Below are 16007 nucleotides of genomic sequence, written 5' to 3'. Positions count from 1 at the left end.
GGAATCCCATGAACAAAGCATATATGGTTTGTTCTGGTTTGCTACCAAACCACATGGATCGTTATATTGCTGAGAAGAGGTAAGTCCATATAGTTGATCATCACATAATATTGCTGTTTCTATGCTCTCTAGGTTTTGCTCACTTCTATCAGTATTGATTCATGTAAGATTTTTGCTAGTGAATATACTTCTGGAAGTATGCAAAAAATGTGATATGGGGAGACCTGCTCTCCACTTCAAAAGTATGATTATTTCAAGCCTACAAATTATGTGGTAAAGAAATGAACTTTGGATTAATTGCAGAGACAGAAATGGGAGTAAATTCAAAAGACTGGGTTAGAGCAAGAAGCAGAACAGCCATTTTTCTTGGTATTCAGAGTGAAATGTTACACTAAAAAGTTCTAAAAATATTCTTTTGGTAATTTGATTATTATTTCAATGAATTGGCAAATTAATTGAGATAGCACTGTCACTGTCATATTGACAAAATGCATAAAGTATATGTAAATTATACACAAAAGAGATACAAGGTGATTTTTTCCCCCAGGGATGCACAATTATCTGGGGAGAGAAAAGGCTTCATGTAGAAGTCTTGAGTTTTGAAGGGCACTAAAGGATTCTAAGAAGTAGAGGTAAGAAAGAAATAAATTTCTTCCTTTATTACCCCTTCCCCTTTCTTTCCTTCCTTTTCTTTCTCTCTCTTTCCTCCCTTTCCCCTTTTTATTTCCTTGGTTTCTTCTCCTTTCCTTTCTTTTTTCCAGTGGGGGTGGGTAAAATGGGAGAAAGAGGAAAATAAATGATTGCTAATTTTAAAAAGAGAAAAAAGAAAGAGATGTATTTCCTAAAAAGTGTTCTAAATTGAGAACACCAATTCTCAGTAACAACCTACTACTATGATGACTGCACTGTGATCTTTGTAGTTAGGAGAACCCAGTGAAATCTTTGGTGTCATTCTTCACTAAAGCAACATTAAGGAGTTGGTCTCATAAGCTCTGCAGTGTAGGAAACCACAACCAATAGAAATTGTGTGTGTTCAGTCAAAAGTCATGGCTACAGGTACAATAAGTCACATTATTATTTGAGTCAAGAAAACTAAAACAAAACATAAGACACTAATAAAAATTTGATGCATTCTAACAGTCAAATAAGGTCTGTCTTATTAAAAAGCATCTTAAAGAGATGTTCACATCAACTATGAGCCTTTTATTCATAAGGCAAATCAATCTCTTTTCCTTCAAAGTGACCAAAAGAAAAATAAACTGCATACTTATACCAGAGATTTATTATCACAGATTATTTAATTACAACTTGAAACATTATGAATACAAAACATATTATTGGCTTGGGTATCAGAGCCTACTCAGTTCTGTGTGAGGATTTTTTTCCCCATTCTGGTTTTCATGCACTGGCAAGAGAATTAGAGGAAGGCACCTAGCACTTTGGGTGGATTGTTTCCCTCCCTCCCCTTACCCTGGACCGCTTGGTAGATTTGCAAATTTATTGGAGAACATTGACAAGGATTGTACAGGATGGGCAGGGAGGGAGGGATTAGTTGTAGCCACGATGACAAAATTACAAATCCATTGAAAATTGAGAACATCGAGGGAATTACTGGCAGATCAGCACTCATTAATTTTTTAAGCCAAAGCCACAAGTTTCATATGAAAAATACAATTTTACAGGCTCAGCATACACCTTGTTTGAGATTTATGGGGATTCATGAGATTCCACATAGGAGGCAATTAGGTTGAGATGACTTTGTTGATCACATTATGTATTCCAACCATCTTGCAACTTTCTGCCCAGAGTTTCCTCTGAAGGTCCTCATCATAAGTTACATTAGAAGATTTAATGATTTTCTCATGATAAAGGTAACAGCCACCAACTCCTTCTAGCTCTGGTGCAACTGCTGCATAGATGGATGTGATTGCTCCTTCATCTGGAGTCTGTGGGAAGAAAGAAACTCAAGATGAGAATGATCAACTTTCAGAGGATAAGTCACAACAGAATCAGCAAACAACCAAGATGGAGAATGGCAGGATAAAGAACTATAGATTTTTGAACCTGGGACCAGTCACTTCATTTGACAAATGATAAAACAAATCCAGAGGGACGAAATGAATTGCCACAATTCCTATAGTTAAAGACTAGGGCAGTATAGGAATTCAGGTCTTCTTACTTATAGTCCTGCACTCTATCTAATAATATAGTTGTTTCTGTATTAAACTTATGATTCTGATGCAGGGCTGGTAGACTGTGATAAGAAGTTCTTCAGTGAAAGCATCATTATTAATGTTAGTTTTCTCTGGAGCAAATGCATATATTAATAAATCTCCCAGTGGTATGGGCCTCACATGTTGGGTTAATACATTTCAGTAAGCAAACAAAGAATTGTGAAATCCCTAGTGTAATTACCAATTTTTACAACTCTTTATTAAGCAAAAATACTCATTAATTTCACTTGAAGCAGATGAGTGCTCAGCTTATTTAAATAAACATTTCTCAATGAGATTAAATATCAAGACATCAAAAAGGTACTGCTTTGAACATAACATGGAAAGTTACAATTGAGAATTCACCCTTTTTTTACAAGCTGTGATTGTCAAATTAAAAGGTAAAAAACAAAAAACAAAAACCAACCAATTTAAAAATATTTTGCTGTAAAATTGGAATGTATTATAATTCTTAAATTATCTTTCTCTCTACCTCCAATATCCTTTTATAGAATACTGCAGAAGAATGTTCTAGGGACCATTGCATATACCTCTAGTATAGTCTATGATTGGTAAGTTGTCATAGCTAGTCCAGAAGCTTTTAGGGGACATATAGATGTTTATAGAAAAAGTGAACAATCATACTCCAAGTAAGTGATCTTTTAATATAGGCATATTTTATTTATTTCATATTAGGGCATTTATTTACATGTTCTCACTCCCATCAGAATGTAAGTTCCTTGAGGCCACATATGGTTACCCATACCTGTAATCCCCACTACTTGAGGGAGGTGACACTGGTGAATCTTTTGAGTTAGAGATTTCTGACACTAAGCGAGGGAGGCTTTGAGGATTCAAGAGCTAAAAGTCCACCAAAGAAGAACAGGTCAACTCAAAGAGGCAAAACTAAGCAGAATGAAGTTTGTTTCCTGAACTGTTTTGGGCCTGTGAGTAATCAATGCATTTCAAGTATGGCTTGAGAGAGAGAAAGAAAAAAGGAAAGAAACAGGAGAGACAAAGACATTCAGTGACACAGTCATAGAGGTAGAAAGAGAGAATATAAGTTTTTTGAAGGCAGAATTTTTTGGCATATTTCTTCATATCTCCAAGATTTTGCAAAATGCATGACACACATTAAGCACTTTAGTAAAAATTTACTGATTAAATGACTGACTTATGATAAGGGACATGTTATGATAAGGGACCAGTTTGTGCTGAGACCCATTCTCAATACTAAGATAGTTAGGGAACTTACATTTCTCCTCAGTCCATTTACAAATTTATTCTGATTCCTAACCATTCTATTCCAAATGCTCTGCTCCATGCTTGCCATAGTTGTCATGGTGAGGTAATCTCAATATCTAGTGAGGAAATCTGACAGTCTGTGAAGCTTCTTTGTTTTGGGGGGAGAAAAGGGGAAATTTAATACTTTTGATAGGGGTGCAGCTTCTAGGAGAAATATAGCAGTAATCCTGAGGCCCCCAGACTTTAGGAGTGCTATTGTTTTAATAATCTGTTTGTCAAAGATCCTAAAGTGTCTTGATTTTAGGAATACTATAATATTATCCTAGAAACTTTGCTGACTGTCAGATAACAATCTGTTGGTCAGTGATAACAGGGTTTCTGAGACAAAAGGTGAGATAAATACCAGATTGTTCCCCAGTTCTACCTCTGGACCATAAAATCAGCATATTAGTGACATGAAGAACCAGATCTGTCTTTTTCCATAAATTTGTCTTCTTGCTCCTGGTTCTTTGCCAAATCCTTTTGGAACTTAGCTCACTTCATTTGACATGACAATTACAATAAACTTTTCCCCTTGACTTGGAGATGGGTTCAAGCCTGCAAATACTTTTGAGATACCTCATGATATGGTCTGTGACTCCAAACTTTTGGGGTCTCCTTTTGAACTTCAACACTTTCATTAAGTGTAAGAAATATGCTTTTGGTGCTAGTTAAACAAGGAAAACTGGGTCAGAGTCCCATTTCTTTAACTAGGGACTTTTAAATAAGAACTGAAAAATGTTAAAAAGCCATGTACTTGTGAAAACTTCCATCAGAATTCTACTCTAATATCTCCCAGAGGCATGAATATGTCAGTGGAGAGCAAGTTCTGACACATTTCATCAGACTGAAAGTGTTTTGTGTATAGGACCTGGGGCAAACAGTAGGTCTCTTGAATGAAGAGCAATTCAACTTTGCAGAGATTCCTCATTAGATTGACTTCAGAGTGATGTCTCTTGATGACCCTTGGCCAAGCTATAACATTCCACTGATGGAGCTATCAACTACAGTTGGTAACTGTTGGGGGGGGGGGGCGGTAGGGAAGAGGAGGGAGACAGATACAGTAGTAAGCTAGAAAAGTAACTAAAACGACATATATATATATATATATATATATATCTATCTATCTTTTGGGCATTTACTCTGGGAACTCCAAAGAAGTCAAAGACAGAGGAAAAGATCCTATATATACCAAAATGTCTATAGCAGCATTTGTGGTGGCAAAAAAGTTAGAAAAAAATTTGGATGTCCAACAATTTCTCCCATTCAAGGAATTATCTAGGGTTAAGCAGAAGGAGAAAATATTTTTCTAGCAATAGCATAACTTTGCTGATTCCAAGGACCTTGAAACATTCTTCAGATTTGTTATCTTTGGGTAGGGGTGCCACTGTCTTGCCAAAAACAAACAAACAAAACCCACCTTCATTTAGAAAATATAAGCATGTAAAGGGTAGAGGAAATGAACAGGAGAGATTCATCATCTCTCTAGGTGGTAAGTTTCTTCATTCAGCTTCTAAACCCCAGGACCTATGTTAAGCAAAATTATTATATAAGCAATCTTCATCTTTGGTGAGTCCACAATCCTTTTCTTTGTTCTCCCTCTTCTTAGCTGCCTCCCCTTTCCTCTTTTAGAGTCTCAGTCCCTATAAAACATCTTTCAAACCAGGACAACAATCTACACAAGGTCAAAGATAATAGCTTAGGGTGTTATTTCAATCAAGGGAATTGACATTTTAATAGGATGAAAAAAAGCATTCAAAATTTATGAATCTAAGCCTTCTTGAAGAAGACTTCTTAAAAAAAAATTTAACAGCGGGATTAAAGAAATAAGGCTTGTAGTAAGAGAACTATTTCTAGAAAAGAGATCTGATCTAAACTCCCCTAAAAGGACAGTACATAAGTAATTGCCTCCTCATAAGGTAAAGCCTGTCTAAATTGAATTATGTGCAACATCCACTGGAGATAGGAATTTTCTTTGAGAATATGGCATTCAAAATATTTTTGGTAACCTAGTCATAAGAATGAATATTTAAATGCTTTTTTCCTTAAAAAGAATAAAGAAACATAGAGAATACAAGTCAGTTATCATTTATTTTTGTGATAGATTTTTTCTGGAATTAACAAATTTTTTTTTCTTCTCAGCCTTTCCCAATCCTCACACCAAATCTTTAGAATGAACATCTAAATTGATACTTAGAATTGTTCATATAGCAGATATTTATTTTAAATGAAATTAACATAATTTATTCCATGTTATGCTAGATTTAATGTTGGAATATATTCAAAGCTGTCATGTTTAATTCAGCAGTCTAACTATGAAAATAAGTCTCTGCTTTTCTCCAATATAAGATGGCATCCAAATGGACTGTTTTGATTTTTAAAGGGTGCAACATCTGTTTCCTCTAATGATTTACAATCCCTTCCTTTTGTTTTTTTCAAATATGAATCAAAGGAAAAATAATTAAAATCACTATCTCTTTTGGAATTATTCTCAATTCAGGTTTCTGCTATGCCTCATGTCAGATCAATGTCCAGGTAAATATGAACCTGGTGAGTTCTTTCAAAACACAACAAGTCTTGGTCACTATGCACAGAAAAAGCCCTGAGAATAATGAATGTTTAATTTGCCTTAGCACTAAAGCTGCCACTGCACCAAGATTTTTCAATTAATAATAATAAAAAAAGCACTGGCAGAGTAGCCTTTTCCCAAATTATTTTTCACAGTCATTTTAATTTGTTAGAAGCACATGATTGCTTAGTCAACTGGATTCTTTGCTCCTTTGAGAATTCTCAAGTTTTTTTGATTCCCTATGTCATTTTTATGGAGCCACAAAATTTCTAATGAACCATGCCCATCTACTCTCAATGGGTATAACAAGTAATCCTATATGTGTCAACAGAATTAACGGCAAGTAATGGAGGTGAAAAGTGCAGAAAGGAGGGGAAAGTAGGGACAAGGAAAGGAAAGATGAAATCAAAGAGGAAGAGAGCCAAGAAGAGTCCACAGGATTTAGCAGGTAACAAACATATCACTGATATCCTTGGAGAAAGCAATTTCAAAAAATATTGGGGTCAGAAATCCAATAATAATTGAGAAATAGGTAGTTGGTAAGGAAGGGCTAGCAGAAGGAGAAATGAGAAATTCTTTCTAGGATCTCTCTGTTCCAGTCCTTTGTATCCTTTGGGAAGTAGTGACTTTTATTCCCAATGTAAGAGAAGAAATATAAGACAACTAGAGGGAATACCAGGGTGAAGATTTGTTGCTATAATTTTGCTTTAAAGATGAGGAAGACCTGGGGGTGTTTGTAAGTAGTAGGAAGGAGTTAGGACAAAGTGAGAGTTGAAAATATAGGAAGAAAAGTAATTACTGCTTGGAAGGAATGGGATTGAGCATAGAAATTGAGGGCTAGGCTTTAACAACAAAAAAGGTACCATCACCTTCTCAGATGCAAAGTAAGAACAGTTAGGTCAAGATATATAAAGGGCTTGAGAAGTAATACAAAAGCAACACAATAGAGGGCATTTTCTTAGGAAAGAGGCAGTCATATACTGAGAGAATACAGTTAGATGATCACTTTACACTAGGAGACTTTAATAATCAGATTCTTTTTCAAATTCCCCTGATCTTCCAATTCCTTTGCCTCTTTAAATTTTATAATCTACTTCTTCATGCCTCAACTATACCTAGGAATAGTCACACACTGGATCTCACAAATATTCAAATATGTACCTTACCCCAATCAGAAATTCACCTCCTTATTCCACTTTTCCCTGCTTTTGACCTCCAGTAAAGTCTCTTTGTCCTCACTGAAAGTTCCATTTCCTGTTCTCTTTGCTTTCCCCTCAAAACTTTTTCAGGTCGTTATAGTAGGCTCTGAATTCTCTTTCTTTCCTCTTAGACCTTAACCCAACAGAAAAATGTTTTGCTCTAGATAGCCCTTGGACCTATGGCCACGAATTTCTTGATGGAGCTTAGCTGGATCACTCTTGATATCCTTTCCCTTTACTCATATTCACAAGCTGTTCCCAACGATGATGATATGGAATATTACAAAGCAGTCAACATAAAGTCATCCTTAAAGAGGGGTCAGTGCCTTGATCATGTTGGTTTCTTCCCAAAGTCTTTCTCTTCCTTTAGAGAGTTCTTCCTGAAAGAACTAGGAACCCTGAGAGTCCTCTCTCAACCCTAGAAGCAGGAACTTGGATGTCTCCTTTCCCACACTCTCTCTGCCATAGGCACTGAGCATCAAGTTAATACCCTTCATGGGTAAAGAAAAGCTACAAATGGACTGGAGCCTAGAATATGGTCATATGTTTGACAATCCTGCACTTTCTACCTCTGCAAAGGAAAAAAATGTATGTGTATGTGTGTGTGTGTGTGTGTGTGTGTGAGAAAGAGAGAGAGAGAGACAAACAGAAACACACACACACACACACACACACACACACACACACACACAAAGTATGTATTTCTTCTTTGGGACCATGCTTTGTTCTTTGTAATTTTGCATAGGATTATTTTCTGATTCAAAGTGTATTCCTTACTGAGATAAGAACTCTTGTAATGCCAAAAGAAACTGAGCAAGGCAGAGATTAGAGACCAATTCAATAATTTATTAAATGGAGAGAAATACTGGGACCAATGGATCCCAGGGCTAGACGAGACTATCATCTCAAAGAGTCTAGCCCCGAGCTTCCGGGCAGGGAGCCTTTTATGGAATAAAAAGAACAATGACATAATGCAGAGACCTAGATGGGGATAACCTCATAGATGGAGGTTACTGATATTCTAATGACATTAAGGAATGTCTATAACACCTTTATCTCAACCATTAAGAGGGGATGGTCATAACCTTAAGGCAGAATTACGAAATAGGACAATTGGAGGAACTGGTCACACCATTAAAAGGGAACTTTGGCATTACACTCTTTCTTAGCAATTTAACTGACATTTTTGATCAACAAGTGTCGCAAGGACCTATCTATCACATTAAATAGTTACAACTCTTCTCTTATTTGACTCCAGCTTCTCAGAATTTATGACATGGAGTAACTCTCAATGTAACTGGTATCTCTTCTCACAGAGAGGAAGATAAACAGAGCAGGTAAAATGAAGTTTGCTTTTCATCTTCCCAACTTCTTGTTCCTTTCTCTTTTGGTTGCATCATGTCCTTGCTTTTCTTTCCAGTGACCTATACCATATAGCTTTTTAATCCTCCCAATCAAACCAGAAAAAAAAAAGAAGGATATGATGGCATCATTTACTTTCATTAAAACACACTCAAAGCAATGTTTTCCCTTGTCCAACTACAGCATTTGCATTTATAGGACTTTTGGCTTCCCTTAAGGAGTTCTAGGCAATAGCTTTAAAAAAAATTGCCAATATATCAGAGGTGATCGGGAGAAGGATTCTCCTTACTTTTAAAAGGTGAGGAAGAGGGGGTTTGATCAACAGAAACAGTAGGGATTTGTATTGCTTGAAACAAAATACTTCAGTAAAATTTAACAACAACAAAGAAGAGCACTAAGGTCCCTAATCTTGCACCTTTAAACTTAATTTGTTCCCTCTTCCTCTTCTGCTACAATTTTCCTTAAAAAGGATCCAGGGCACACGCTTTTTTCCTGAACCATGAAAATGGGTACTCCCCCTTCCTACAGTGGTCTGTAGACTCCCTTTGAGCAGGAAAGTCATAGTATAATAAGGCCAGGATTTTATTCCCTGAGTCTTCCGTGGCTTGGGGCTGTGGTGAAAAGAGTAATTACTCCAATTACTCCAATTCAAAAGTGAAAGTAGAACTGGAAAGATTTGGAATTGTATGCATGCCTTGAGATACAATCATTATAGAATTTGGGAGAATAGGGGTGACTTAAGGTAAAGGGAACTTTGCTATTGTAGAATATGATCCCCAAATATTTTTTTCAATTTTGGGGGAGGAGGAAAGAGCACTTTTCTGAAAATCTGGGGTGGAAGTGGAGCCTACTGCGATGATAATTAAATATATTGTTCCTGATACCAGTAAAGCTATAGACATTGATAATGGTGATAGATACTAAAGAACTAAAAATTTAAAAGATACTAACAAATACATATTTTATGAATTTTTAATATGTAATATGAGAAGCAATATAGTATAATGGATACTGATCTGATCTTAAAGTCAGGAAAACCTATGTTTAAATACTGACAACTCATTTTCCAAGGTCTATTCCCAACTCAGACTTTCCTTATCATGATACAGAAGCTTCCACAAGATGGAAATTCAAACTACTTCTGGACTTCTTGCCTTGGATTAGAGATTCTTACTCTGATTTTCTGGTTTCTTCCAGAACTTCCTTTTAAAGGAAAGTTTCTAGGACAGTTTCATTCTTCTCCATGATCCACTTATAATTCTCTGAACTTTCTCTGTCATGCTGAGGCAGAGAATGTCTTGTCTTCTCTCATTAAAATATAAGCTCCTTAAGGGCAGGGACTGTCTTTCCTTCCAGCATTGTGTCCGGTGTACAGTAAGAACTTAAAATGCTTACTGATTTCTTGACTTCACTGAGCAAGTCATTCAAGTTTTCTAATGCCCCCGAAAACTCTAAGGACTATAAACTGCAAAGAGGTTCTGATCTGAATTTATATAAGTTTTCTTATTAGAAGTTCTTATAACAATGAAATAAGTGGATGTGTCTCTGGGTATGCATATATATATATATATATATATATAACACATATATATAAAATTTATATAGCATATGTATACATATAATCATGCCCATTCCATTGAAACATTGAAATTTTAAAAATTCATGCCTGGATTTAAGATATAACTTTATAATTATGATCATTTTCACTTTGATTGAGATAACAAAAATCCACTAAAAGTAGATGGGAATCTTCCCTAATGTTATCCACCCTAAAAGGCAGATTTATCATTTTAAAGTAACCATCATGACAACTTAACCTCAATTTAATTAGCTTTTATTAAGCATCCACTATGCTGAAGATACTATGCACCCTAGGGATACAAAAGATAAATATGAAATAATCTTTACCCTCAAAGAATTCTATTTTACTGGGAAGATATATCATATAGACATATAAATACAAAATTAACACGCATACACACGCTTCAGTTACCAGGTGGCATGTGACATATGCTTTGAAGGAAGATAGGGATACTAAAAAATTGAGGTAAAGAGGGAATATATTTCGGGAATATTTCTTGAAGGTATTGATGAATGTAATCAAATACTATGTATAAGGAATATGTTACCATACTAACTTGCCCAGAATGCATGAAGAATAAAATGAAGTAAAACTGGCAAAGGAGGTAGGAGCCATATTATAAATCGATTTTAAATGGCAGGTTCACAGTCTTATAAGGAATACTGAACAAAAGGGTTTTGAGAAGGAAAGTGATATGGTCAACTCAATGTTTTAGGCTTATAATTTGGTTGTAAGAAAAATTAGAGAGGGAAGAAAGAAAAAAAAAACAATTAAAAAACTACTATTACACCTCAGGTGATAAGAACTTTAGAGAGACTAAATCTTTCTAAAACATAAATAATATTCTAATTACATATAGATAATGGAAAATAAATGACCATTCTGGAAAATATTGCATGCAATAACAATGTAAACAAAAATGTCTGGGCATGAATTTAGAAAAAGGAGTCAAAGCAAGAATTTGTCAGTATTTCTGGGGCAATGATTAGGGAAAGGATACATTAAAAATTCAAAGTAATTAATGTTTCATTGTAGAAGTTCATGTACTATGTCAGCTCCTAGGGGAGCCAACCAATAGTCCCAACAGTCTCCAATTCATAATTTAGGCAGTCCTAACCAAATCTTCTGGAACAAAAGGAAATATCAATCCCAGAAAAGAACAGAACTGAACCAATCTCCCAGGTTTCCAGGGTTCCTAACACAATGGACTGCTTGAAATGAGAAAGAGATGCAGTTTAACCTTAAATTAACCTCAAAACAAATCAGAAAAAAAATCAAATGAGCCATGGTCATGAATACAATGATATACTAGTCTCCACTGAATTTTCCACTGAAGTTCACATTCCTTACTTTGTAGCAAAATTTTGGGTTATTATTCCCCTCATTTGTTTATATGCTGTATCAGACATACACCCACTATCCCACATTTTACTGATAAGGCCTTTATTAAGAAAGAGAGCTTAGCAGAGTGGAAAATGCAGATTCATATTTCCCCTCTGACACATTGGCAGTATGTTCAGTGTCCCACATGGCACTTCTCTGGATTTGGAGATTGCAAACTGCAAAACAAGGAGCCCTTGGTAGGAGTTTCTTCACTGAAAAGTTCTTTTGTCAATGTCATCACAAATCTGGCTGTCCCTAAAGGTTTTACATGGGCTATATTTTTCTAGGCCCTGTCTATAGTGTTAAAAAGACCGATAATAAACTTTATGTATTAAATTCAATTTCACAAACCTTTATTAAGCATTTGCTCTCTGAAAGAAACCATGCTAGTAATAAGGATACAAAAACAAGATATAAAGAGAGAAAGAGGGGATGGTTCTTACCCTGAGGAACACTGCTGTTCTGAAGTAAAGATACATATAAACAAAGAGAACTAACTACAAAATACATGCAAAGTAGTCTCTGAGGGCAGGAAGTATCCAACTATCCAAGTAAAAACCTGGGGAGTCATAGAATCTAAGAAAGAACTTGGGAAGTCATGGTCAACTTTCTCATATTATATAGATGGCTGACAGGAAGTAAGTATTTTGTCCAAGGTCACAGTAAGTGACAGAGCTGGACCTAGAATATTTGCAGAATATTTGATCTATGTAGAACATGTTACCAATGTCAATACAGCCCAAGGTAAGCTGCTGGAGTCTCTGATTTATCTTCACAATGAATACCAGGAACTACAAGAAACTCAGTCTATAATTTCCTCTGTGGTAATCAATCTAACTTGAAAACATCCAACAAAAGCAGACAATCTAAAGCTTGCAATTATGACTTCCTTGTCTTTGGAGAGAATTTAAACAGCAAAACTGTTAAATGCTTCACAATGTTGATATTAGGCTTAGATTGTGAATCATAAAGGGTAAGGATGTTTAACTTGCTTTGAATAGCATCTACTATAATGCTTTCTGATAATGAATTAAGTGTGAGAAGCAAGTCCTAATGACTGCTATATAGAAGTTTATTTTTTTAAATATTTCTCTTCATGCAATGGTCTCAAAGACCACTCAGTTACTTGAATTAGTTCTTCAGATCATTGCTCTTTTTCCTTTGAAAATGAGGAAACATGCATAAAAGTTCTTCTGTACATCAATGGCAATGTTGCAATTAAGAATTAATTACTGTTTTCTCCTCATGTTCCTTATTCATTATGTCTTTTTTTTTGGTTAAATAAAATGCCAACTTCATTTGGAGATACTTATCTTTGCTACCAAACCCACATATATAAATATTTCCCACATTTTCTCTTGTCATCTGTTTAGATGGGTAATTTTTCTGTTTAGATGATAAATAAATCTGTTTAGATGATAATTTCTTCCTGTTTTGCTTCATTCATTTACCTACAAGATGATCTTACCTGTGTGCTATCTTTGACTTCACAATAGCTATTTTTGGATAATTCTATGGATAAATAAAGCTAATTGAATTACAGGCATGGTCTTTTTTAAAAGTTAAGATGCTACCTTGAATATTCTTAGAATTGAGTTACGAATGTTCAGATGCCATGGGATCTTATTTCCCTATTGCTAGGGAAATCAAGGTGGATGAGATTAAGTTTTATTTTGACAAACTTGTTTCCATGGCAAATTTTGTTCTTTTCAGGGCATATAATGAAGTTGTGCAGCCACATCTGAGGTGAAATGAATGTAAAAAAGAATCATTTCTTAACCAACTTTAACATGTCCTCTAAAAAGGATGAATAACATGCATTCAACCTAATTATCTTTTAATCAGAAAGGATTATCTATGTTAGTTTTAAGAACAACCCCACAATCATTTGTAAACATTTTCAAAGCCCCAGGCATATAATTAAGGAGGGAAAATAGATTAAATGTTCATTTTAAAAAATAAATTCCAAAGTGAACTGGCACTCTACAAAATAAATAGTTTTAATCATTTGCTCTTTGCTGGTCTCTAGCCTCATCATTTGATCATCAAATGGATCAATCTTTCACCTATCAAATTACATAGAAAATAAGGTTAACTAAAAGTAAGCATCCTAGCAAAACAAACACACACACACACACACACACACATACTACATACTATCTAAACATTTATATATGTATTATAAAGTTTCCATATCTCACAGTGCAGATAAGTTTTCAATGCTGAAAGTATGTCCTGACATAAAAGAAAGTGAAAGCACTTAGGAAGGAAAGTTATGCTTTCTCCTCCAAAGGGGCTGAAAAATCACAGGCAGTCTTCCCTGCCAATTCTCATAACCATTTTTAGGACCAACTATAAAAACAGAATGTCCTAAGTTATTTTCTTTTTGAGACTAAGAAAATAAAACTTTAAAAGACTTCCATGGTGTAAATTGCCCTGATATTATTCCAAGGAAATACTGAGAGGCTCCTCCTCTAACTTATATATGAGATATTTCAGGAAAATCTACTCTTCTCTTGTTGAAACGGTAATTAAAGATATACTTATCTCCTCGATGAAGAGTCAAGATAGACTATTTAGATAAATAAATTCCCACCTAATTTTCGAATTTACAGTCTCTCTGGATTCTCTATATTTCCCGGGAGGTTTTAAAGCTCATTCAATGTCTACATTGCATTCGACCTTAAAGGTAAATTGCAAGACTAAGTTACAAATTGAATCTCAAATTTATTCGGATGTCTCTTTTACTATAGCTTTTTCAAATTAGCTTCAACTTTTAATTTTTTTTTTCAATTTTCCATCCTGAGGGGTTCTGAGAACAAAAATGGCTAGAAAAACCACATCCAGATATTTCCACTACAGTTCACTGTTTCCCATTTTTCAAAAATTTTCTTAGCAGCACAATTCTTTTATTCAGGCTCTTCTTCTTTTGTGTATTTTATTCCTACCCCTGTTCTCTCTCTTTTTGCATTTTTAGATCTTTATAAGAACATATTAATATCAATCCTAGTTAAGCTTCTAAAATGACATCATAATGCCATTTTCATGGACTCAAGAAGTAAAGAAATATAAAGTAAGATTTATATGAGGAAACTCCCAGTCCAGTTGAGAAGAGATGTACACAACTAATATATGATATAATCAATGTTCCTTACCATCCCCCACTCCCATCTTTAAAAAAATTTTTTTTTGGGCAGAGGACAATAGTTAATAACTAGGACTTATGGGAGTATTAGTTCAAACAACAATTAAATAAGGCAAATGTAAAACTTTTAATATGAAAATTGTTTTCACCATTGAAATAAAACCACTCTGAAGTCAGTTCTGTCTTCATATCCCCAGAATGGAGCAAGGTGCCTGGTACACATTTTGATAAATATTGTTTGACTTATTGATAAGATGGAGTAGAGAAAAGACATAGCAGGGAGAATTCTCACTTACAGTCGATGAATACTAAAGCAGAAAATGGTGGAGGGAAGTGGTTGAGAAGAGGAGAAAGACATACTGTCTCTTTGTCATGATTTCTTTGTGCTGCTCCTCTAACATCGAGTAGTAATACCCATTTGTTTTCATCCAAGCACCAAGCAAATAAGTGTAATTTCTCTTCTTTCAATAGTCTTTTAAATATATGAAGGTAGTTATTGTGCTCCCATTAAATCTTCTCTTTTTTTCAAATTAACTACTTTTACTACCTTCAATAATTTCTTTTATATGGTATAGGGTCTAGACCTTATCACTGCTCTCATCCTCTGGATATATTCCAGCTTGTCTGCTTTTTTTTCTCACAATGTGAAAAACAAATAAACAAAGATTTCTTGAGATATGGTTTTGATGAGGTTAGTGGCAGTTTTGGGGTTTAGGGAACCAAATGAAGAGATTTGGGGTTATGTCCTCCAGGATTCGGCACAGGGCAGGGAGCTGTGGAAACCCCCAACTGGCAGCATAGAGGTTTTTTGTAAAGGAATTTATGAACCCAAAAAGCTAGACTGGTAAAAGAAGTTTATTATTGCCATTGGAAAGTTAGCCTTTGCTATGCATGAATAGAAAGACTGAGTTCCTTGGTGGCAAGGTCCTGACAGAGAAGTAAAGTTTCTAGCAGAGAAATCCCAACAGAAAGGTATAAAGTCTTGTTAGGGAAATAGGTGAGAAAGAGATAAAGAAGGGGTAATGCTAAAAGAGATTATTATTTTGCTGCTATGAAAAGGGGAGAGAGAGGTTCCTTGGAATAGCATGGCATGGCATGTTAGGTCCTTTGTAAAGATTGAGCCCTAAATTGGCTCTTTTTATAATTGAATCTTAGACTAGAAGCTGGGGATTGCTCTTGATTGGGACTGGAAGCAGTTTGAGCTGGTTTCAGAATAGAAAATCTTGGAATTGAATGAGTGTCTCTGGGTTAATTTCCAATTCAATAGAGT

General features: G+C 35.1%; 1 protein-coding gene across 1 annotated transcript in view; it reads right to left on the bottom strand.

Annotated features, from left to right (window-relative positions):
* Positions 1-833: 833 nt before the first annotated feature.
* DHRSX (dehydrogenase/reductase X-linked) overlaps positions 834-16007 on the bottom strand; it is a 126832-nt gene continuing 111658 nt past the window's right edge. Inside the window, exon 4 of the mRNA XM_031959054.1 lies at positions 834-1946. Within this exon, the coding sequence (XP_031814914.1) occupies positions 1743-1946 (204 nt within the window). The 3' untranslated portion in view covers positions 834-1742. The remainder of the gene's footprint in view (positions 1947-16007) is intronic.

The sequence above is a fragment of the Sarcophilus harrisii genome, chromosome 3, assembly GCF_902635505.1.
Source record: "Sarcophilus harrisii chromosome 3, mSarHar1.11, whole genome shotgun sequence".
NCBI classification, from domain to species: domain Eukaryota; kingdom Metazoa; phylum Chordata; class Mammalia; order Dasyuromorphia; family Dasyuridae; genus Sarcophilus; species Sarcophilus harrisii.
This window is presented reverse-complemented; position numbering and strand designations above follow the sequence as displayed.